This window comes from Petromyzon marinus, chromosome 69, assembly GCF_048934315.1.
Source record: "Petromyzon marinus isolate PM22_M1 ecotype Great Lakes invasive population chromosome 69, UKy_Petmar_22M1.pri1.0, whole genome shotgun sequence".
NCBI classification, from domain to species: domain Eukaryota; kingdom Metazoa; phylum Chordata; class Hyperoartia; order Petromyzontiformes; family Petromyzontidae; genus Petromyzon; species Petromyzon marinus.
Genome location: NC_133735.1, coordinates 5,796,875 through 5,821,938, shown reverse-complemented (window position 1 = coordinate 5,821,938; position 25,064 = coordinate 5,796,875). Strand labels below are relative to the sequence as shown.

The 25,064-nt window shown below is 51.8% G+C and overlaps 1 protein-coding gene across 1 annotated transcript; it reads right to left on the bottom strand.

Moving 5' to 3' along the window:
- Window positions 1–489: 489 nt before the first annotated feature.
- Window positions 490–23,353, bottom strand: LOC116957097 (aquaporin AQPAe.a-like). Its single transcript, XM_032979056.2, has 5 exons — window positions 22,354–23,353; window positions 11,992–12,222; window positions 8,834–8,998; window positions 7,079–7,159; window positions 490–4,759 (listed from the first exon to the last, which is right to left on the bottom strand). Exons 1-5 carry the CDS (start codon window positions 22,492–22,494, stop codon window positions 4,199–4,201), a joined length of 1,179 nt encoding a protein of 392 aa, XP_032834947.1. The 5' UTR covers window positions 22,495–23,353; the 3' UTR covers window positions 490–4,198.
- Between the last annotated feature and the right edge of the window lie 1,711 nt (window positions 23,354–25,064).

The following is a 25,064-nucleotide window of genomic DNA, read 5'->3' as shown; positions in this document are numbered from 1 at the left end:
AGTATGTTAATAATAACTAATCACTTAGGGTTAGTATATTAATAATAACTAATCACTTAGGGTTAGTATATGAATAATAACTAATCACTTAGGGTTAGTATATTAATAATAACTAATCACTTAGGGTTAGTATATTAATAATAACTAATAATTTAGGGTTAGTATAATAACATTCACTAAGAATGTAGGGTTAGTATATTAATAATAACTAATCACTTAGGGTTAGTATAATAACATTCACTAAGAATGTAGGGTTAGTATATTAATAATAACGAATCACTTAGGGTTAGTATAATAACATTCACTAAAAATGTAGGGTTAGTATATTAATAATAACTAATCATTTAGGGTTAGTATATGAATAATAACTAATCATTTAGGGTTAGTATAATAACATTCACTAAGAATTTAGGGTTAGTATATTAATAACTAATCACTTACGGTTAGTATATGAATAATAACTAATCACTTAGGGTTAGTATATTAATAATAACTAATCACTTAGGGTTAGTATATTAATAACTAATCACTTACGGTTAGTATAATAACATTCACTAAGAATATAGGGTTAGTATGTTAATAACTAATCACTTAGGGTTAGTATAATAACATTCACTAAGAATGTAGGGTTAGTATATTAATAATAACTAATCACTTAGGGTTAGTATAATAACATTCACTAATAATTTTAGGGTTAGTATATTAATAATAACTAATCATTTAGGGTCAGTATATTAATAATAACAAATCACTTAGGGTTAGTATAATAACATTCACTTATAATGTAGGGTTAGAATATTAATCATAACTAATCACGTATTGTTAGTATAATAACATTAAATAATCAAGTAGGGTTACTATATTGATATTTGCAAATCACATATAGTTAGTATATTGATGTTTGCAAATCACAGAGTTAGTATATTGATATTTGCAAATCACATAGGGTTAGTATATTGATATTTGCAAATCACATAGGGTTAGTATATTGATATTAGCTAATCACATAGAGTTATTATATTCATATTTTCAAATCACATAGAGTTAGGATATTGATATTAGCAAATCACAGAGTTAGTATATTGATATTTGCAAATCACATAGGGTTAGTATATTGATATTTGCAAATCACATAGAGTTAGTATATTGATATTTGCAAATCACATAGAATTAGTATATTGATATTAGCTACTCACATAGAGTTAGTATATTGATATGTGCAAATCACATAGGGTTAGGATATTGATATTAGCAAATCACAGAGTTAGCATATTGATATTTGCAAATCACATAGAGTTAGTATATTGATATTTGCAAATCACATAGAATTAGTATATTGATATTAGCTAATCACATAGAGTTAGTATATTGATATGTGCAAATCACATAGGGTTAGGATATTGATATTAGCAAATCACAGAGTTAGCATATTGATATTTGCAAATCACATAGGGTTAGTATATTGATATTTGCAAATCACATAGGGTTAGTATATTAATATTTGCAAATCACATAGGGTTAGTATATTGATATTTGCAAATCACAGAGTTAGTATATTGATATGTGCAAATCACATAGGGTTAGGATATTGATATTAGCAAATCACAGAGTTAGCATATTGATATTTGCAAATCACATAGCGTTAGTATATTGATATTTACAAATCACATAGGGTTAGTATATTGATATTTGCAAATCACATAGGGTTAGTATATTGATATTAGCAAATCACATAGGATTATTATATTGATATTTGCAAATCACATAGGATTATTATATTGATATTAACTAATAACGTCGGGTTATTATATTTAACAACTCACACAGAGGGTTATTATATTTAAGAACTCACACAGAGGGTTATGAGATTTACGCTAACAAATCGCATAAGCTTATTGTATCGAAGTGTAACACGAAGTTTAGCAAATGTTCAAACGGACGATGAAAACTTCTGCACAAAGCCACCAACACCACCACCATACCAGGTCCCTCATTTGAGGCTGAGTCGACCTAGAGGAGGTGGCCCAGGTAATCGATATAAAGCGGTCTTGGCCGTGAGCGGGGATCGAACTCGGGTTTGTGTGGTGAGTCTATGGGTCTCTGTGTGGTGAGTCTGTGGGTCTCTGTGTGGTGAGTCTGTGGGTCTCTGTGTGGTGAGTCTGTGGGTCTCTGTGTGGTGAGTCTGTGGGTCTCTGTGTGGTGAGTCTATGGGTCTCTGTGTGGTGAGTCTGTGGGTCTCTGTGTGGTGAGTCTGTGGGTCTCTGTGTGGTGAGTCTGTGGGTCTCTGTGTGGTGAGTCTATGGGTCTCTGTGTGGTGAGTCTGTGGGTCTCTGTGTGGTGAGTCTGTGTGTCTCTATGTGGTGAGTCTATGGGTCTCTGTTTGGTGAGTCTATGGGTCTCTACGTGATGAGTCTATGGGTCTCTGTGTGATGAGTCTACGGGTCTCTGTGTGTGATGAGTCTATGGCTCTCTGCCGTGTGATGAGTCTATGGGTCTCTGCTGTGTGATGAGTCTATGGCTCTTTGCTGTGTGATGAGTCTATGGCTCTTTGCTGTGTGATGAGTCTATGGCGCTATGCTGTGTGATGAGTATATGGCTTTTTGCTGTGTGATGAGTCTACGGCTCTCTGTGGGATGAGTCTATGGCTCTCTGCTGTATGATGAGTCTATGGGTCTCTGCTGTGTGATGAGTCTATGGATCTCTGCTGTGTGATGAGTCTATGGGTCTCTGCTGTGTGATGAGTCTATGGGTCTCTGTTGTGATGAGTCTATGGGTCTCTGCTATGTGATGAGTCTATGGGTCTCTGCTCTGTGATGAGTCTATGGGTCTCTGCTGTGTGATGAGTCTATGGGTCTCTGCTGTATGATGAGTCTATGGGTCTCTGCTGTATGATGAGTCTATGGGTCTCTGCTGTGTGATGAGTCTATGGGTCTCTGCTATGTGATGAGTCTATGGGTCTCTGCTCTGTGATGAGTCTATGGGTCTCTGCTGTGTGATGAGTCTATGGGTCTCTGCTCTGTGATGAGTCTATGGGTCTCTGCTGTGTGATGAGTCTATGGGTCTCTGCTGTGTGATGAGTCTATGGGTCTCTGTTGTGATGAGTCTATGGGTCTCTGCTGTGTGATGAGTCTATGGGTCTCTGCTGTGTGATGAGTCTATGGGTCTCTGCTGTGTGATGAGTCTATGGCTCTCTGCTGTGTGATGAGTCTATGGGTCTCTGCTGTGTGATGAGTCCATGGGCCTCTGCTGTGTGATGAGTCTATGGCTCTCTGCTGTGTGATGAGTCTACGGCTCTCTGTGGGATGTCTATGGCTCTCTGCTGTGTGATGAGTCTATGGGTCTCTGCTGTGTGATGAGTCTATGGGTCTCTGCTGTGTGATGAGTCTATGGGTCTCTGCTGTGTGATGAGTCTATGGCTCTCTGCTGTGTGATGAGTCTATGGCTCACTGCTGTATGATGAGTCTATGGGTCTCTGCTGTGTGATGAGTCTATGGGTCTCTGCTGTGATGAGTCTATGGGTCTCTGCTGTGTGATAAGTCTATGGGTCTCTGCTGTGTGATGAGTCTATGGGTCTCTGCTGTGTGATAAGTCTATGGGTCTCTGCTGTGTGATAAGTCTATGGGTCTCTGCTGTGTGATGAGTCTATGGGTCTCTGCTGTGTGATGAATCTATGGGTATCTGCTGTGTGATGAGTCTATGGGTCTCTGCTGTGTGATAAGTCTATGGGTCTCTGCTGTGTGATGAGTCTATGGGTCTCTGCTGTGTGATGAGTCTATGGGTCTCTGCTGTGTGATGAGTCTATGGGTCTCTGCTGTGTGATGAGTCTATGGGTCTCTGCTGTGTGATGAATCTATGGGTATCTGCTGTGTGATGAGTCTATGGGTCTCTGCTGTGTGATAAGTCTATGGGTCTCTGCTGTGTGATGAGTCTATGGGTCTCTGCTGTGTGATGAGTCTATGGGTCTCTGCTGTGTGATGAGTCTATGGGTCTCTATGAGTCTATGGCTCTCTGTGGGATGAGTTAAACGTTGCCCATCGAAGGCCAATTAACAAGCTCAGACAGGCGAAACAAACAAACAAACAACAACAACAACTTTCCATAGCCCTCAGAGCAAATCCGTTTCTCTCACGGGCGCAGCATCCTGAGGCCTAGTAGGCCGAGGCTCGGAAGGCTTCGGCCCACTCCTCTCCGGGCCTAGTCACGCCGACATCAGCAGACCCCCCTCGTCTTTGGCCGACTCTTCCGTCGTCATCGTCGTCAATGGCAGCTGCTGACGATGTTGTTGATGGTGGTGCTGAGGAGGCTTCTCCGGATCGTAGCCTGGGCCCACGCCTAGGCCGCCTCCTGGGCCTAGGCCGCCTCCTGGGCCTAATCCGTCTCCTGGGCCTAGTCCGCTTCCTGGGCCTAGGCCACGTCCTGGGCCTAGTCCGCCTCCTGGGCCTAGGCCTCCGTCGTCGTCGTAGTCTCCGCCGCCGCCGCCCACCAACACGACGCAGTCCGAGTCCTCGGCCGCCGCTTTGCCGCCCGTGGACGCCGCCCGCGGGCGCTTGGCGAGGGGCCAATGGACGTTGGCCGCGGGGCTGCGGGTGGCGGCGTTGTCGTGGCCGTCACGGCTGGTGGCGGCGGCGGCGGCGGGGGGGTGGAAGGCCGCCTCGAGGCCTCCCTTGAGGCGGCGCTTCGCCTCTCGGTCCGGGTAGAGGAGGCAGTGGTAGAGGGGCCCACCCAGGCAGCCTCCCAGCAGTGGGCCCAGCCAGTAGACCTGCGGCATACGGTGAGACGCACTGATGGCGGTGGTCGTGGTGATGGTGATGGCGGTGGTGGTCGTGGTGATGATGATGGTGGTGATAGTGGTGGTGATGGTGATAGTGGTGGTGGTGATGATCATGGTGGTGATATTGGTGGTGGTGATTATGGTGGTTGTGATGATGATGATGGTGGTGATAGTGGTGGTGATGATGGTGGTGGTGATAGTGGTGGTGATGATGATGCTGGTGGTGATGATGATGATGGTGGTGATAGTGGTGGTGATGATGGTGGTGATAGTGGTGGTGGTGGTGATGATGGTGGTGATGGTGGTGATCGTGGTGGTGATGATGGTGGTGGTGATAGTGGTGGTGATGATGGTGGTGGTGATAGTGGTGGTGGTGGTGATGATGATGGTAATCGTGGTGGTGGTGATGATGATGGTGGCGGTGGTGATGATGGTGGTGATGATGGTGGTAGTGATAGTGGTGGTGGTGATGATGGTGGTGGTGATAGTGGTGGTGGTGGTGGTGATGATGGTGGTGGTGGCAAGGCCGATGAGTCAGACGCCTTCGATGACCTGTCCACAGGTGCTCACTAAAGTGGCCCCTCGGGATAGAGTCATCTTGTTGAGTAACTTCAATGCCTGAGTTGGTCATGATGCTGGCACCTGGTCTGGAGTGATTGGAAGGCATGGGCCAGATCAGCTCAATAACAACGGTAGGAGGCTGCTGAGATTTCTGTGCAGCCCATGGGCTTGTAATTACCAACCACGCTGTTCCGGCATCGGCGCATCCACACAACACCGTGGATGCATGCCGGGTCCAAGCAAGAACATCTGCTGGACTACATAGTGATGGACCGGCGGATGCAAGCCCATGTCCTTGACACCAGGACGTACCGTGGAGCTGATCTGCCCACTGACCATCGACTTGTCATCTGTAAGATGCGCCTGCCATTCTTCCACTCCGGTGGTGGGTGTCCATCTAGGACCTCGTTCAAACCCACGGTGGCCTGGTCTCAGCTAGCTAAGGATAGTTTCAAGTGCGAGGCAGCAACAACGGAGGACAGAGGAGTGAAGCTCACAACAACGAGCGGAGCGGCGGGCGGGTAAAGTGCAGCTGGTGGTGAATCTACCGGTCATCTCAGCCGACCCATGGCACCTGCTGGGTCTGTCCCGAGACCTCCTGCACCTAGCCTGGCACAGTAGGGGGGTTACAGCTGGTGGTGCATCTACCGGTCATCTCAGTCGGCCAACCCATGGCACCTGCTGGGTCTGTTCCGAGACCTCCTGCACCTAGCCTGGCACAGTAGGGGGGGTACAGCTGGTGGTGCATCTACCGGTCATCTCAGTCAACCCATGGCACTTGCTGGGTCTGCCCCGTACCTCCTGCACCTAGCCTGGCACAGAGGGGTTACAGCTGGTGGTGCATCTACCGGTCATCTCAGTCAGCCGACCCATGGCACCTGCTGGGTCTGTCCCGAGACCTCCTGCACCTAGCCTGGCACAGTAGGGGGGGTTACAGCTGGTGGTGCATCTACCGGTCATCTCAGTCAACCCATGGCACCTGCTGGGTCTGTCCCGAGACCTCCTGCACCTAGCCTGGCACAGTAGGGGGGTACAGCTGGTGGTGCATCTACCACTCATCTCAGTCAGCCGACCCATGGCACCCGCTGGGTCTGTCCCGTGGCTTCCTGTCAGCAAGGAGTCTTCGACACGTGCACCTAGCCTGGCACCGGCGCCGTGGTGATGTCACCATCGCTTAGTGGCGAATGGCGGCGTGTTGGTGTTGGTGGTGATGATGGTGGTGGTGATGGTGATGATGGTAATGTTGGTGATGGTGGTGATGATGATAGTGGTGATGGTGGTGATTTTGATGGTGGAGGTGATGTTGATAATGATGATGTTGGTGGTGATGGTGGTGATGGGGGTGGTGGTGGTGGTGGTGATGGTGGTGATGGTGATGGTGGTGATGGTGATGGTGATAATGGTGATGTTGGTGGTGATGGTGATGGTGGTGATGGTGATGGTAGTGATGGTGATGTTGATGTTGGTGGTGGTGATGTTGGTGGTGATGGTGGTGATGATGATGTTGGTGATGTTGATATTGGTGGTGGTGATGTTGGTGGTGATGGTCGTGATGGTGATGTTGGTGGTGATGGTGGTGATGGTGATGTTGGTGGTGATGGTGGTGATGGTGGTGATGGTGATAGTGGTGATGGTGGTGATAGTGGTGATGGTGGGCATGGTGGTGATGATGGTGATGGTGGTGATGATGGAGATGGTGATGTTGATGTTGGTGGTGATGGTGGTGATGGTGGTGTTTCACTCTACCCAGTGGTTAGCCCACAGCCCAGACACCACAGCAGAGCCGAGGGAGCGTGCTGGGTTCATGCTGGAGCCGGTGTAGGGCAGCTACATCATCAACAACATCAACAACAACATCAACAACATCAACAACAACATCAACAACATCATCAACATCAACAACATCAACAACATCATCAACAACAACATCAACAACAACATCAACAACATCAGCTACATCAACATCAACAACAATATCAACAACAACATCATCAACAACAACATCAACAACATCAACAACATTAGCTACATCAACAACAACATCAACAACAACATCATCAACAACATCAACAACAGCATCAACTACATCAACAACATCAACATCATCAGCAACATCAGCAACATCATCAACATCAACAACATCATCAACTACATCAACAACATCAACAACATCATCAGCAACATCATCAACATCATCAACAACATCATCATCAGCTACATCAACAACATCAACAACAACATCAACAACATCAACAACATCTACATCATCATCAGCTACATCAACAACATCAACAACAACATCAACAACATCAACAACATCAGCTACATCAACATCAACAACATCAACAACGTCATCAACAACATCATCAACATCATCAACAACAACGATATCAACAACATGAACAACATCAACAGCATCAACAACATCAACAACATCAACATCATCAGCTACATCAACAACATCAACAACAACATCAACAACATCAACAACAACATCATCATCAGCTACATCAACAACGTCATCGACAAGATCATCAACAACATCAGCAACAGCAACATCAACATCACCATCAACATCAACAACAACATCAACAAGATCAACATCATCATCAGCTACATCAACAACATCAACAACAACATCATCAACAACATCATCAACACCACCATCAACAAAAACATCAACAACAACATCGTCAGCAACATCAACAACGTCATCAACAAGGTCAACAACTTCAACAACATCATCAGCAACATCATCACCAACATCAACAGCAACATCATCAACATCATAGTGACGACGATGGCTATGATGGTGATGATGATGATGATGACGATGGTGGTGATGATGATGATAATGATGACGATGGTGGTGATGATGAAGATCCTGATGGTGACGATGGTGGTGATGGTGACAATGGTGGTGATAATGGTGGTGGTGATGATGATGATGGTGGTGGCGATGATGACGCTGACGATGGTGGTGATGATGAAGATCCTGATGGTGACGATGGTGTTGATGGTGACGATGCTGGTGATGGTGACGATGGTGATGGTGGTGATGATGGTGGTGATGGTGATGGTGGTGATAGTGATGATGGTGACGATGGTGACGATGGTGATGATGATGATGACGATGGTGGTGATGATGAAGATCCTGATGGTGACGATGGTGATGGTGACGGTGGTGGTTATGGTGCCAATGGTGGTGATAATGGTGATGATGATGACGATGGTGGTGATGATGAAGATCCTGATGGTGACGATGGTGTTGATGGTGACGATGGTGGTGATGATGGTGGTGGTGATGATGATGGTGGCGATGGTGATGGTGACGATGGTGGTGATGATGGTGGTGATGATGGTGACGGTAATGACGGTGATGATGATGATGATGACGATGGTGGCGATGAGGAAGATCCTGATGGTGACGATGGTGATGATGATGATGACGACGACGACGGCGATGACGACGCTGACGAGGTGACCCCGAGGCACCCTCACCGCAAAGAGGTGACCCAGCGCCACCGACAGGCCGATGGCGAGGGAGCCGGAGCCAGCGAGGTCGGAGCGACGATCGTCGATGGTGGCGCACACGGTGAGGACGAGCTGGAGGGTGACTACCGCCTCCACCACCACAGCGTGGCTCACCTGGAGCCTGGTACTCACCTAGAGCCAGAACGCCACGTGACTCACTGACTCACTCACAGGGTGACTACTGACTCACAGGGTGACTACGGTGAGGACGAGCTGGAGGGTGACTACCGCCTCCACCACCACAGCGTGGCTGACCTGGAGCCTGGTGCTCACCTAGAGCCAGAACGCCACGTGACTCACTCACTGACTGACTCACAGGGTGACTACTGACTCACAGGGTGACTACTGACTCACAGGGTGACTACGGTGAGGACGAGCTGGAGGGTGACTACCGCCTCCACCACCACAGCGTGGCTCACCTGGAGCCTGGTGCTCATCTGGAGCCAGCACGCCACGTGACTGACTCACTGACTCACTCACAGGGTGACTACTGACTCACAGGGTGACTACTGACTGACTCACAGGGTGACTACTGACTGACACACAGGGTGACTACTGACTCACAGGGTGACTACTGACTCACTCACAGGGTGACTACTGACTGACTGACTCACAGGGTGACTACTGACTCACAGGGTGACTACTGACTGACTCACAGGGTGACTACTGACTCACAGGGTGACTACTGACTGACTGACAGGGTGACTACTGACTGACTCACAGGGTGACTACTGACTCACAGGGTGACTACTGACTGACAGGGTGACTACTGACTGACTGACAGGGTGACTACTGACTGACAGAGTGACTACTGACTGACAGGGTGACTACTGACTGACTCACAGGGTGACTACTGACTGACTGACAGGGTGACTACTGACTGACAGAGTGACTACTGACTGACAGGGTGACTACTGACTGACTCACAGGGTGACTACTGACTGACTGACAGGGTGAATACTGACTGACAGAGTGACTACTGACTGACTCACAGGGTGACTACTGACTGACTCACGGGGTGACTACTGTCTGACTCACAGTGTGACTACTGACTCACAGGGTGACTACTGACTGACAGAGTGACTACTGACTGACTCACAGGGTGACTACTGACTGACTCACAGTGTGACTACTGACTCACAGGGTAACTACTGACTGACTGACTCACAGGGTGACTACTGACTGACAGGGTGACTCACTGACTGACTCACAGGGTGACTACTGACTGACTGACACTGTGACTACTGACTGACAGGGTGACTACTGACTGACAGGGTGACTACTGACTGACAGGGTGACTGCTGACTGACTGACAGGGTGACTACTGACTCACAGGGTGACTACTGACTGACTGACACTGTGACTACTGACTCACAGGGTGACTACTCACAGGGTGACTACTGACTGACTCACGGGGTGACTACTGACTGACAGGGTGACTACTGACTCACAGGGTGACTACTGACTCACTCACAGGGTGACTACTGACTGACTGACAGGGTGACTACTGACTCACAGGGTGACTACTGACTCACAGGGTGACTACTGACTGACTGACAGGGTGACTACTGACTCACAGGGTGACTACTGACTGACAGGGTGACTACTGACTGACAGGGTGACTACTGACTGACTGACAGGGTGATTACTGACTGACAGGGTGACTACTGACTGACAGGGTGACTACTGACTGACTGACAGGGTGATTACTGACTGACAGGGTGACTACTGACTGACAGGGTGATTACTGACTGACAGGGTGACTACTGACTGACAGGGTGACTACTGACTCACAGGGTGACTACTGACTGACAGGGTGACTACTGACTGACAGGGTGACTACTGACTGACTGACAGGGTGATTACTGACTGACAGGGTGACTACTGACTGACTGACACTGTGACTACTGACTCACAGGGTGACTACTCACAGGGTGACTACTGACTGACAGGGTGACTACTGACTCACAGGGTGACTACTGACTCACAGGGTGACTACTGACTCACAGGGTGACTACTGACTGACAGGGTGACTACTGACTGACTGACAGGGTGACTACTGACTCACAGGGTGACTACTGACTGACTGACAGGCACCAGCTGGAGGCTGCCACTCACCTGGTGGTCCACCATCACCTGGCTGAGTATCTGGTCGAGTGTCCACCTGGTCAAGTGTCTGGTGGAGTGTCCGGTCCTCCCATGGTCATCTGGTGGAGTATCTGGTTGACTATCTGGTTGAGTATGTGGTGGAGTATCTGGTTCACTATCTGGTTCACTATCTGGTTCACTATCTGGTTGACTATCTGGCCGACTATCTGGCTGACTATCTGGCTGACTATCTGGATGACTATCTGGTTCACTTTCTGGTTCACTATCTGGTTCACTATCTGGCTGACTGTCTGGCTGACTATCTGGTTGACTATCTGGCTGACTATCTGGTGGACTATCTGGTGGACTATCTGGTGGACTATCTGGTTCACTATCTGGCGGACTATCTGGTTGACTATCTGGCTGACTATCTGGCTGACTATCTGGTTGACTATCTGGTTCACTATCTGGCAGACTATCTGGTGGACTATCTGGCAAACTATCTGGCTGACTATCTGGCTGACCATCTGGTTGACTATGTGGTGGACTATCTGGCTGACTATCTGGTTCACTATCTGGCTGAATATCTGGCTGAATATCTGGCTGACTATCTGGTGGACTATCTGGTGGACTCTCTGGCTGAATATCTGGTTCACTATCTGGTTCACTATCTGGTTCACTATCTGGCTGACTATTTGGTGGACTATCTGGTTCACTATCTGGCGGACTATCTGGTGGACTATCTGGCAAACTATCTGGCTGACTATCTGGCTGACCATCTGGTTGACTATCTGGTGGACTATCTGGCTGACTATCTGGTTCACTATCTGGCTGAATATCTGGCTGAATATCTGGCTGACTATCTGGTGGACTATCTGGTGGACTCTCTGGCTGAATATCTGGTTCACTATCTGGTTCACTATCTGGTTCACTATCTGGCTGACTATCTGGTTGACTATCTGGTTCATTATCTGGCTGACTATCTGGTTCACTATCTGGTTCACTATCTGGCTCTACCCCCCCCCCGCCCCACTCACGAGTGTGGCCCCCAGGGCCCCCGCGACGTCCCCCGGCGTGACCAGCAGCAGCAGCGCGGCCCCCAGCGTGGCCCCGAGGCTCTGGGCGGCCACGAAGGCGACGCCGCGGCTGAGCGGCATGCGGCGAGTCACCAGCAGGGCGGCCGTCACCGCCGGGTTGAGGTTGGCACCGCTGACGCCTCCCAGGCACTGGGCCATGGCGGCCACGGCCAGGCCGAAGCACAGCGACACCTGGGGGGGGGTGAGGGGGGGTGAGGGGGGGTGAGGGGGGGTGAGGGACACGTCGGGGACAGAGTGGTGGGTCCTGCACTGAGTCACTGCACCCATCACTGAGTCACACACGGGTACACGCACACACACACATCAGGGTACGTACACAACAACAACAACAGCAGCAGCAGCAACCGCCATTAGCCCGTGAATGGCGGCGACGTCACCACGACGCTTGTGCCAGGCTATGTGCACCTTGAGGCCATCACGTGAAGCGTCGAACGCCCGCCGGCAGGAGGTCACGGGGCAGACCCAGGTGCCACGGGTCGACTGACTGAGATGACTGGCTGATGCACCACCTGTGCCCCCTACTGTGCCCAACCTGCTGTGCTTTAGCCACCCGGCGCTCCGCTCGTTGTTGTGAGCGTCGCTCCTCCGCCCTCTGTTGTTGTTGGAGGGCGACTGCCTCCAACTGCCCAGTAGCAGCGTCCTTCACGAGCCTCCTCCACAGAGGCCGATCTTGACACCGCTGGTACCAGTCATCGGCAAGTCCACTCAGCTCCACGTCCTCCTGTACCACGTCACTCCATCTCTTCTCTAGCCCGTGCCGCGCCCGTTTAGCCCCCTCGATCCGGCCGAACAAAAGCTGTTTCGGCATGCGGTGGCTGGGCATGCGGGCTACATGACCCAGCCAACGCAGCCTTGCCTGCTGGAGGGGCTCACCGATGGGACTTTCTCTACATCTTTCAAGGATTTGTGAGCTCCCCACACAATCCAGCCTGGTTAAATGCAGGATAGATCGTAGGCAGGCCAGCCTAAATGTTTCTAACCGGAGAAGATGCTCCATTAGGGGGGTCCACGTTTCCAAGCGTAGAGAAGGGAGGAAATGACCGTGGCCGAGAAGACCTGAAGCTTAGTGCGGAGCGACAGACCAGGTAGCTTCCACACAGCGTTACGCAACTGATGAAAAGATATTGCCGCTCGACTGATTCGGAGTGAGACCTCTGCTGTAGCGGAGCCGGTCATGAGCACACTGCCCAGGTATGGGAAACTCTCCACTCTCTCCACAACTGCCCCATCACCAATTGGGAGTTGTGGGAGTGGAGTGTCCGATGGTACAAAATACCCAGGCAGGTCCTTAGTATTAGTGGGGCTGATGCTAAGGCCCCATCTCTTGGTGGCACGCTCCAGGTTCAGCAGCAGCGCCTCCAACTCCTCCTCTGAATGAGCAGCAATTACCAGACCATCGGCATACATAACGTGGTTGAGCAATAGGGAGCCATCCCTTGACCGCACCCGGGCATCGACCATTGTATCTGTACCAGATGGAAATCCACCTGGTACAACTATTGAAGTCTTCACGAACTACGTGGTCAAAATAGATGTTAAATAATGTGGGAGCCAGAGGACATCCCTGTCGCACCTCAAGGTGAACAGGGAATGGCTCTGACTCTCGGCCACGTAGTTTTACCCAGGCCCGCTCACCATCATGAAGGTCCTTAATGATCGTGAGCAGAGGGTCAGGGACTCCGAAAGCACAAAGAACAACGCAGAGCCCAGGCCTACTGATAGGCCTTGACCAGGTCAATAAAGCAGAGATGTAGGTCTTGTTGGAATTCCTTACACCTCTGCTGTAGCGGAGCCGGTCAGGAGCACACTGCCCAGGTATGGGAAACTCTCCACTCTCTCCACAACTGCCCTATCACCAATTAGTAGTTGTGGGGGTGGAGTGTCTGATGGTACAGTACCCGTCCAGTGGTCCAACTGTTATTATGATGTCATGTAGGGCAGTCTGTGCACAAACGCCTCCATCCCTCAGCATTTCGCTTTGGAGATCATCTCTGACCGGTGCCTTTCCTGGTCTCAGACTCCAGATCGCCTTCAGTACTTCCTCAACAGATGGCACCTCAGCCAGCCACTCACAGGGGGTGACTTCCTCCTCCAATATTTGAGGCACCGCAGCCTCAGCAGGGTCATCCCCACTTTGTCCCACGATGTTTTCCATGTCGAGGGATTTCCCTTCCCCCAGAACTTCACAGAAATGCTCAGCAAATCTGCAAACCTGTTCCTGGTGATCGGAGATTGGATCACCATTTTTTACCCTAATGATGGTAAGAGGTATAGCGCTGCAGGTTACTTTTTTGATGGAGTTAAATAGGGATTTGTGATCGCGGGCCACTGAGGCAGACTCCATCTCCTCAGCAACCCGCGACCACCACCCATCCTTGCAGCGCCTCACGGCTCTCCGAACCTCCGAGCGAAGGCTGCGGTAAGCCTCCTCATTCTCTGAATGGGATGCTGTAGATGATTAGAGTGGGCCTGTCGCTTTTTCTCAACCATCCTGAACACCTCCTCTGTCAGCCAGGGTCTCTGGGGAGGTCTGGACCGCATACCCAAAGCTGCCATTGCAGCTGCATGAGTCACAGTCCTAAACCTCGCCCATTTACCCTCGACATCAGGATGAGTGGGGGACGATGCTAACCCCAGCCGCAGGTGATGATGAAATTCTCGCTTGCAACTTTCACCAGATAACTGAGACCAGGCCACCTTAGGTTTGAAAGGGGTCCTGGGTGTACACCCACCACCGGAGTGGAAGAATGGCAAGTGCATCTTACAGATGACAAGTCGATGGTCAGAGGGTACGTCCTGGTGTCAAGGACATGGGCTCGCATCCGCTGGTCCGTCACTATGTAGTCCAGCAGATGTTCTTGCTTGGACCCAGCATGCATCCATGATGTTGTGTGGATGCGCCAATGCCGGAACAGCGTGTTGGTAATTACAAGCTCATGGGCTGCACAAAAATCTAGCATCCTCCTACCGTTGTTATTGAGCTGATCTGGCCCATGCCTTCCAATCACTCCAGACCACGTGCCAACATCATGACCAACTCGGGCATTGAAGTCACCCAACAAGATGACTATCCCGAGGGGCCACTTTAGCCAGCACCTGTGACAGGAGGTCATAGAAGGCATCTGACTCATCGGCTTTGCCTGCATCCCTCCACGGATGTTCGTCTTCGGTAGGGGCATAAGTAACCACGACCACCACTCCTCGCCTCCGGATGATGGGAAGGCGAGCCCAAAGTAGCCTCGTGCTTACAGCTTCCCACACCTCACCGCCACGCTCCCACGCCCCCTTCATTATTTTATTAGTAGAGGACTGTCCACCCCTCATGGTGGCAGGAGTCAGAGCCAGTCCACCGGACCTCCTGAATGCCACAGAGATCCAGGCGGTACCGGTCCAGCTCCCGACAGAAGAGTGGCAGCCTCTCCTCCGCAGTGAGCCTCTGAACATTCCACGTGGCCATCCGTAGTGGCTTTTCGTTGTTTCTGGAGGAACCCCGAGGGTAGAGATTCAATCTCTTGGCTCCGTCAATTGGGGTTTAGCCAGGAGACGTCATAGACGCCTGTCCCCCCGGGGCCTCCGGCACAAGCTTATTAATTAGATATTTTAGACGGGGTTTAGTGGTAATTTATTGAAGGTGGAGGGGTTACCAGCCCCTCGCACCCATCCAGAGCCCCTGTTTAGCCACTGTGGTGGTCACAGACGCCATGAGGGGAAAGGCCACTCGGAATTGGCCTTCCCCCCACAGCACTGTCCACGACAGAGTTGCCCGTCCGTAACCAGAAAGAGGTAGGGGGTTGTTTTGCAGGATCACGACACCGACCACCACTACACCTACCACCATGACACCTACCACCACGACACCTACCAACACCACTACACCTACCACCACGGCACCTACCACCACCACTACACCTACCACCACGACACCTACCACCACCACCACGACACCTACCACCACCACCACGACACCTACCACCACCACTACCCCTACCACCACCACTACACCCACCACCACGACACCTACCACCACCACCACTACACCTACCACCACTACACCACCAGCACCACCACCACCACTACACCTACCACCACCACGACACCTACCACCACTACACCTACCACCACTACTACACCTACCACCACTACTACACCTACCACTACTACACCTACCACCACTACTACACCTCCCACCACCACTACTACACCTACCACCACCACTACTACACCTACCACCACTACTACACCTACCACCACTATTACACCTACCACCACTACTACACCTACCACCACTACTACACCTACCACCACCACTACTACACCTGCCACCACCACCACCACTACTACACCTACCACCACTACCACCAGCACGCCACCTGCCACCACCACCACCACTACACCTACCACCACCACCACTACACCTACCACCACCACGACACCTACCACCACCACTACACCTGCCACCACCACGACACCTACCACCACTACACCTACCACCAGCACCACCACCTCCACCACTACTACACCTACCACCACCACTACTACACCTACCACCACTACACCTACCACCACTACACCTACCACCACCACTACTACACCTACCACCACCACTACACCTACCACCACCACTACTACACCTACCACCACCACCACCACTACACCTACCACCACCACCAGCACCACTACAACACCTACCACCACCACTACACCTACCACCACCACCACTACACCTACCACCACTACACCTACCACCAGCACCAGCACCACCACCACTACACCTACCACCACCACCACCACTACTACACCTACCACCACCACCACTACTACACCTACCACCACCACCACCACCACTACACCTACCACCACTACACCTACCACCACCAACACTACTACACCTACCACCACTACACCTACCACCAGCACCACCACTACAAGACCTACCAGCACCAGCACCACCACCACCACTACTACACCTACCACCACCACCACCACTACACCTACCACCACCACCACCACTACACCTACCACCACCACCACTACACCTACCACCACCACTACACCTACCACCACCACTACACCTACCACCACCACCACTACACCTACCACCACTACTACACCTACCACTACCACCACCACTACACCTACAACCACCACCACTACACCTACAACCACCACCACTACACCTACCACCACCACCAGCACCACTACAACACCTACCACCACCACTACACCTACCACCACCACCACCACTACACCTACCACCACTACACCTACCACCAGCACCAGCACCACCACCACTACACCTACCACCACCACCACCACTACTACACCTACCACCACCACTACTACACCTACCACCACCACCACCACCACTACACCTACCACCACTACACCTACCACCACCAACACTACTACACCTACCACCACTACACCTACCACCAGCACCACCACTACAAGACCTACCAGCACCAGCACCACCACCACCACTACTACACCTACCACCACCACCACCACTACACCTACCACCACCACCACCACTACACCTACCACCACCACCACTACACCTACCACCACCACTACACCTACCACCACCACTACACCTACCACCACCACCACTACACCTACCACCACTACTACACCTACCACTACCACCACCACTACACCTACAACCACCACCACTACACCTACAACCACCACCACTACACCTACCACCACGACACCTACCACCACTACACCCACCACCACGACACCTACCACCACCACCACTACACCTACCACTACTACTACACCTACCACCACCACAACGACACCTACCACCACCACTACATTTACCACCACCACAACTACACCTGCCACCACTACACCTACCACCACCAACACTACTACACCTACCACCACTACACCTACCACCAGCACCACTACTACAAGACCTACCAGCACCACCACCACCACTACTACACCTACCACCACCACCACTACACCTACCACCACCACCACCACTACACCTACCACCACCACTACACCTACCACCACCACCACTACACCTACCACCACCACTACACCTACCACCACTACACCTACCACCACTACTACACCTACCACTACCACCACCACTACACCTACAACCACCACCACTACACCTACAACCACCACCACTACACCTACCACCACGACACCTACCACCACTACACCCACCACCACGACACCTACCACCACCACCACTACACCTACCACTACTACTACACCTACCACCACCACAACGACACCTACCACCACCACTACATTTACCACCACCACAACTACACCTGCCACCACCACCACGACACCTACCACCACCACCACCACCACGACACCTACCACCACGACACCTACCACCACCACCACTACACCTAACACCACCACTACACCTACCACCACCACTACACCTACCACCACTACACCTACCACCACCACCACTACACCTACCACCAGCACCACCACCACTACACCTACCACCACCACTACACCTACCACCACTACACCTACCACCACCACTACACCTACCACCAGAACCACCACCACTACACCTACCACCACCACGACACCTACCACCACCACCACTACTACACCTACCACCACTACTACACCTACCACCACTACACCTACCACCACCACTACTACATCTACCACCACTACTACACCTACCACCACCACCACTACACCTACCACCACTACACCTACCACCACCAACACTACTACACCTACCACCACTACACCTACCACCAGCACCACCACTACTACACCTACCACCACCACTACACCTACCACCACCACTACACCTACCATCAGCACCACCACTACAAGACCTACCAGCACCAGCACCACCACCACCACTACTACACCTACCACCACCACTACACCTACCACCACCACCACCACTACACCTACCACCACCACCACTACTACACCTACCACCACCACCACCACTACACCTACCACCAGCACCACCACTACTACACCTACCACCACCACCACCACTACACCTACCACCACCACCACCAGCACCACTACTACACCTACCACCACCACCACCACTACTACACCTACCACAACCACCACCACTACTACACCTACCACCACCACCACCACTACTACACCTACCACCACCACTACTACACCCACCACCACCACCACTACTACACCTACCACCACTACTACACCTACCACCACTACTACACCTACCACCACTACTACACCTACCACCACTACACCTACCACCACCACTACTACGCCTACCACCACCACCACTACACCTACCACCACCACCAGCACCACTACAACACCTACCACCACCACTACACCTACCACCACCACCACCACTACACCTACCACCACTACACCTACCACCAGCACCAGCACCACCACCACTACACCTACCACCACCACCACCACTACTACACCTACCACCACCACCACTACTACACCTACCACCACCACCACCACCACCACTACACCTACCACCACTACACCTACCACCACCAACACTACTACACCTACCACCACTACACCTACCACCAGCACCACCACTACAAGACCTACCAGCACCAGCACCACCACTACTACACCTACCACCACCACCACCACTACACCTACCACCACCACCACCACTACACCTACCACCACCACCACCACTACACCTACCACCACCACCACTACACCTACCACCACCACTACACCTACCACCACCACTACACCTACCACCACCACCACTACACCTACCACCACTACTACACCTACCACTACCACCACCACTACACCTACAACCACCACCACTACACCTACAACCACCACCACTACACCTACCACCACGACACCTACCACCACTACACCCACCACCACGACACCTACCACCACCACCACTACACCTACCACTACTACTACTACACCTACCACCACCACAACGACACCTACCACCACCACTACATTTACCACCACCACAACTACACCTGCCACCACCACCACGACACCTACCACCACCACCACCACGACACCTACCACCACGACACCTACTACCACCACCACCACCACTACACCTACCACCACCACTACACCTACCACCAACACTACACCTACCACCACTACACCTACCACCACCACCACTACACCTACCACCAGCACCACCACCACTACACCTACCACCACCACTACACCTACCACCACTACACCTACCACCACCACTACACCTACCACCAGAACCACCACCACTACACCTACCACCACCACGACACCTACCACCACCACCACTACTACACCTACCACCACTACTACACCTACCACCACTACACCTACCACCACCACTACTACACCTACCACCACTACTACACCTACCACCACCACCACCACTACACCTACCACCACTACACCTACCACCAACACTACTACACCTACCACCACTACACCTACCACCAGCACCACCACTACTACACCTACCACCACCACTACACCTACCACCACCACTACACCTACCATCAGCACCACCACTACAAGACCTACCAGCACCAGCACCACCACCACCACTACTACACCTACCACCACCACTACACCTACCACCACCACCACCACTACACCTACCACCACCACCACTACTACACCTACCACCACCACCACCACTACACCTACCACCAGCACCACCACTACTACACCTACCACCACCACCACCACTACACCTACCACCACCACCAGCACCACTACTACACCTACCACCACCACTACTACACCTACCACAACCACCACCACTACTACACCTACCACCACCACCACCACTACTACACCTACCACCACCACTACTACACCCACCACCACCACCACTACTACACCTACCACCACTACTACACCTACCACCACTACTACACCTACCACCACTACTACACCTACCACCACTACACCTACCACCACCACTACTACGCCTACCACCACCACTACTACACCTACCACCACTACTACACCTACCACCACTACTACACCTACCACCACTACACCTACCACCACTACTACACCTACCACCACCACTACTACACCTGCCAACACCACCACCACTACTACATCTACCACCACCACCACTACAACTACATCACCACCACCACTACTACACCTACCACCACCACTACACCTACCACCACTACACCTACCACCACCACTACTACACCTACCACCAGCACCACCACTACTAGACCTACCAGCACCAGCACCACCACCACTACACCTACCACCACCACCACTACACCTACCACCACTACTACACCTACCACCACCACCACTACTACCACCACCACTACTACACCTACCACCACCACCACCACTACACCTACCACCACCACCATCACTACACCTACCACCAGCACCACCACTACTACACCTACCACCACCACCACTACACCTACCACCACCACCAGCACCACTACTACACCTACCACCACCACCACCACTACTACACCTACCACAACCACCACCACTACTACACCTACCACCACCACCACCACTACTACACCTACCACCACCACCACCACTACACCTACCACCACCACCAGCACCACTACTACACCTACCACCACCACCACCACTACACCTACCACCAGCACCACTACTACACCTACCAGCACCACCACCACTACACCTACCACCACTACTACACCCACCAGCACCACCACTACTACACCTACCACCAGCACCACCACCACTACACCTACCACCACCACCACTACTACACCCACCATCACCACCACCGCTACACCTACCACCACCACCACTACTACACCCACCACCACCACCACTACTACACCTACCACCACCACCACTACTACACCCACCACCACCACCACCACTACACCTACCACCACCACTACTACACCCACCACTACTACACCCACCACTACTACACCTACCACCACTACCACTACTACCACCACTACTACACCTACCACCACCACTACAACTACACCACCACCACCACTACTACACCTACCACCACCACCACCACCACTACTACTCCTACCACCACCACTAATACACCTACCACCACCACTACTACACCTACCACCACCACTACTACACCTACCACCACTACACGTGCCACCACCACCACTACACCTACCACCACCACTACACCTACCACCACTACTACCACTACCACCACCACTACTACTACACCTACCACTACCACCACCACCACTACTACACCTACCACTACACCTACCACCACCACTACTACACCTACCACCACCACCACCACTACTACACCTACCACCACCACCACCACTACACGTGCCACACCTGCACGGGCGATGGAGGCTGCTGTGCGCTCCACGTGAGCGTGGCTCCGGCTCCCAGCATCACGAGGACGGCGCTGCCCAGGAGCTCGGCGAGCAGCGACCTCCAGAATCGCTGCGTCCAGAGTCCCCTGCAGGCGACCATCGCCACCCTGACCCCCGTGACCCCTCCTGCTGATGATGATGCTGATAGTGGTGGTAGTGGTGATGATGATGGTGGTGGTGGTGGTGATGATGGTGGTGGTGGTGATGCTGATAGTGGTGGTGGTGATGATGATGGTGATGATGGTGGTGGTGGTGATGCTGATAGTGGTGGTGGTGATGATGATGGTGATGATGATGGTGATGCTGATGATGGTGATGATGGTGGTGGTGGTGGCTCTGCTGCTGATCCGCACAGAGAAGCAGCGGCAGCCGCAGCAGTCGCGAGGCAGCGGTAGAAGCAGCTGTTGATGTTGTTGTTGATGTTGTTGTTGATATTGTTGTTGTTGATGTTGTTGATGTTGATGTTGTTGTTGATGTTGTTGGAGGGCGAGGGGAGGGGTTTGGGGGGGGGGTGAGCAGAGGTGGAGTCACTCAGTCACTGACTCAGTCACTCAGTCAGTCAGTCACTCACTCACTCAGTCACTCACTCAGTCACTCATTCACTCACTCAGTCACTCACTCAGTCACTCATTCACTCACTCAGTCACTCACTCATTCAGTCACTCAGTCACTCAGTCACTCACTGAGTCACACACTCAGTCACTCACTGACTCAGTCACTCACTGACTCAGTCACTCACTCAGTCACTCACTGACCCACTCACTCACCCAGTCACCCACTCACTTACCCACTCACTCACTCAATCGCTCAACCACTCGTTCACCCACACACTCACACACTCACCGACACACCCACAAACTCACCCACTCACTCACCCACTCACTCACTTACTCACTCACCCACACACTCAGTCACCCACCCACACACTCACTCACCCACCCACACACACACTCACCCACCCACACAGTCACCCACCCACTCAATCACTCACTCACCGACCCACTCCGTCACTCACTCACTCAGTCACTCACTCACTCACCCACTCACACACCCACTCACACAGCCACTCACTCACTCACCCACTCACTCACCCACTCAATCAGTCACTCACTCACTCAGCCACTCACTCAGTCATTCACTCACTCAGCCACTCACTCACCCACTCACACACCCACTCACTCACCCACTCACTCAGTCACTCACTCAGCGACTCACTCAGTCATTCACTCACTCAGCCACTCACTCACCCACTCACTCACACACTCACTCACTCACCCACTCAGTCACTCACTCAGTCATTCACTCACTCATCCACTCACTCACTCACCCACTCACACACCCACTCACTCACCCACTCACTCACCCACTCAGTCACTCACTCACTCAGTCATTCACTCACTCAGCCACTCACTCACCCACTCACCCACTCACTCACCCACTCAGTCACTCACTCAATCATTCACTCACTCAGCCACTCACTCACTCACCCACTCACCTAGCCAGGCAGCTCGAGTGTGGCTGGTGAGTGGCTGATGCTGATGATGCTGATGATGTGGAGAGAGACGAAGTCTCAGGAATAGCTCTGCCTGCCACGCCACTCATAACCACTCCACGTCGCCCTCACTCGGCTACCCGAGCTGCAAGCCAATCCCGCTCGTGTGTTTATACACGGAGATATATATACACACACCTACACACAGACATATATACACACCTATACACACACATACACACACCTACACACACACACACACCTACACACACCTACACACACACCTACACACACCTACACACACACACCTACACACAGACATATATACACACACCTACACACACATATACACACACACACCTACACACACATATACACACACACACCTACACACACCTACACACAGACACACACCTACACACACCTACACACACCTACACACACACCTACACACATACACACACACATACACCTACACACAGACATATACACACACACCTACACACATATACACAACAACAACAAACGCCATTCGCCACTAAGTGGCGGTGATGTCACCACGACGCTTGTGCCAGGCTATGTGCACCCTGAGGCCACGTCACTATGTAGTCCAGCAGATGTTCTTGCTTGGACCCGGCATGCATCCATGATGTGTGGATGCGCCGATGCCGGAACAGCGTGTTGGTAATTACAAGCCCATGGGCTGCACAAAAATCTAGCAGCCTCCTACCGTTGTTATTGAGCTGATCTGGCCCATGCCCTCCAATCACTCCAGACCAGGTGCCAGCATCATGACCAACTTGGGCATTGAAGTCACCCAACATGATGTCTCTATCCCAAGGTGCCACTTTAGACAGCACCTGTGACAGGAGGTCATAGAAGGCATCTTACTCATCGGCTTTGCCTGCATCCCTCCACGGATGTTCGTCTTCGGTGGGAGCATAAGTAACCACGACCACCACTCCTCGCCTCCGGTTGATGGGAAGGCGAGCCCAAAGTAGCCTGGGGCTTACAACTTCCCACACCTCACCGCCACGCTCCCACGCCCCCTTCATTCTAATGTTCAAAAGAAGAGCCACACCCTGTTGTTTGGCAGTCTGCTGCCTCAAGTAGAGGACTGTCCACCCCTCATGGTGGCAGGAGCCAGAACCGGTCCACCGGACCTCCTGAATGCCACA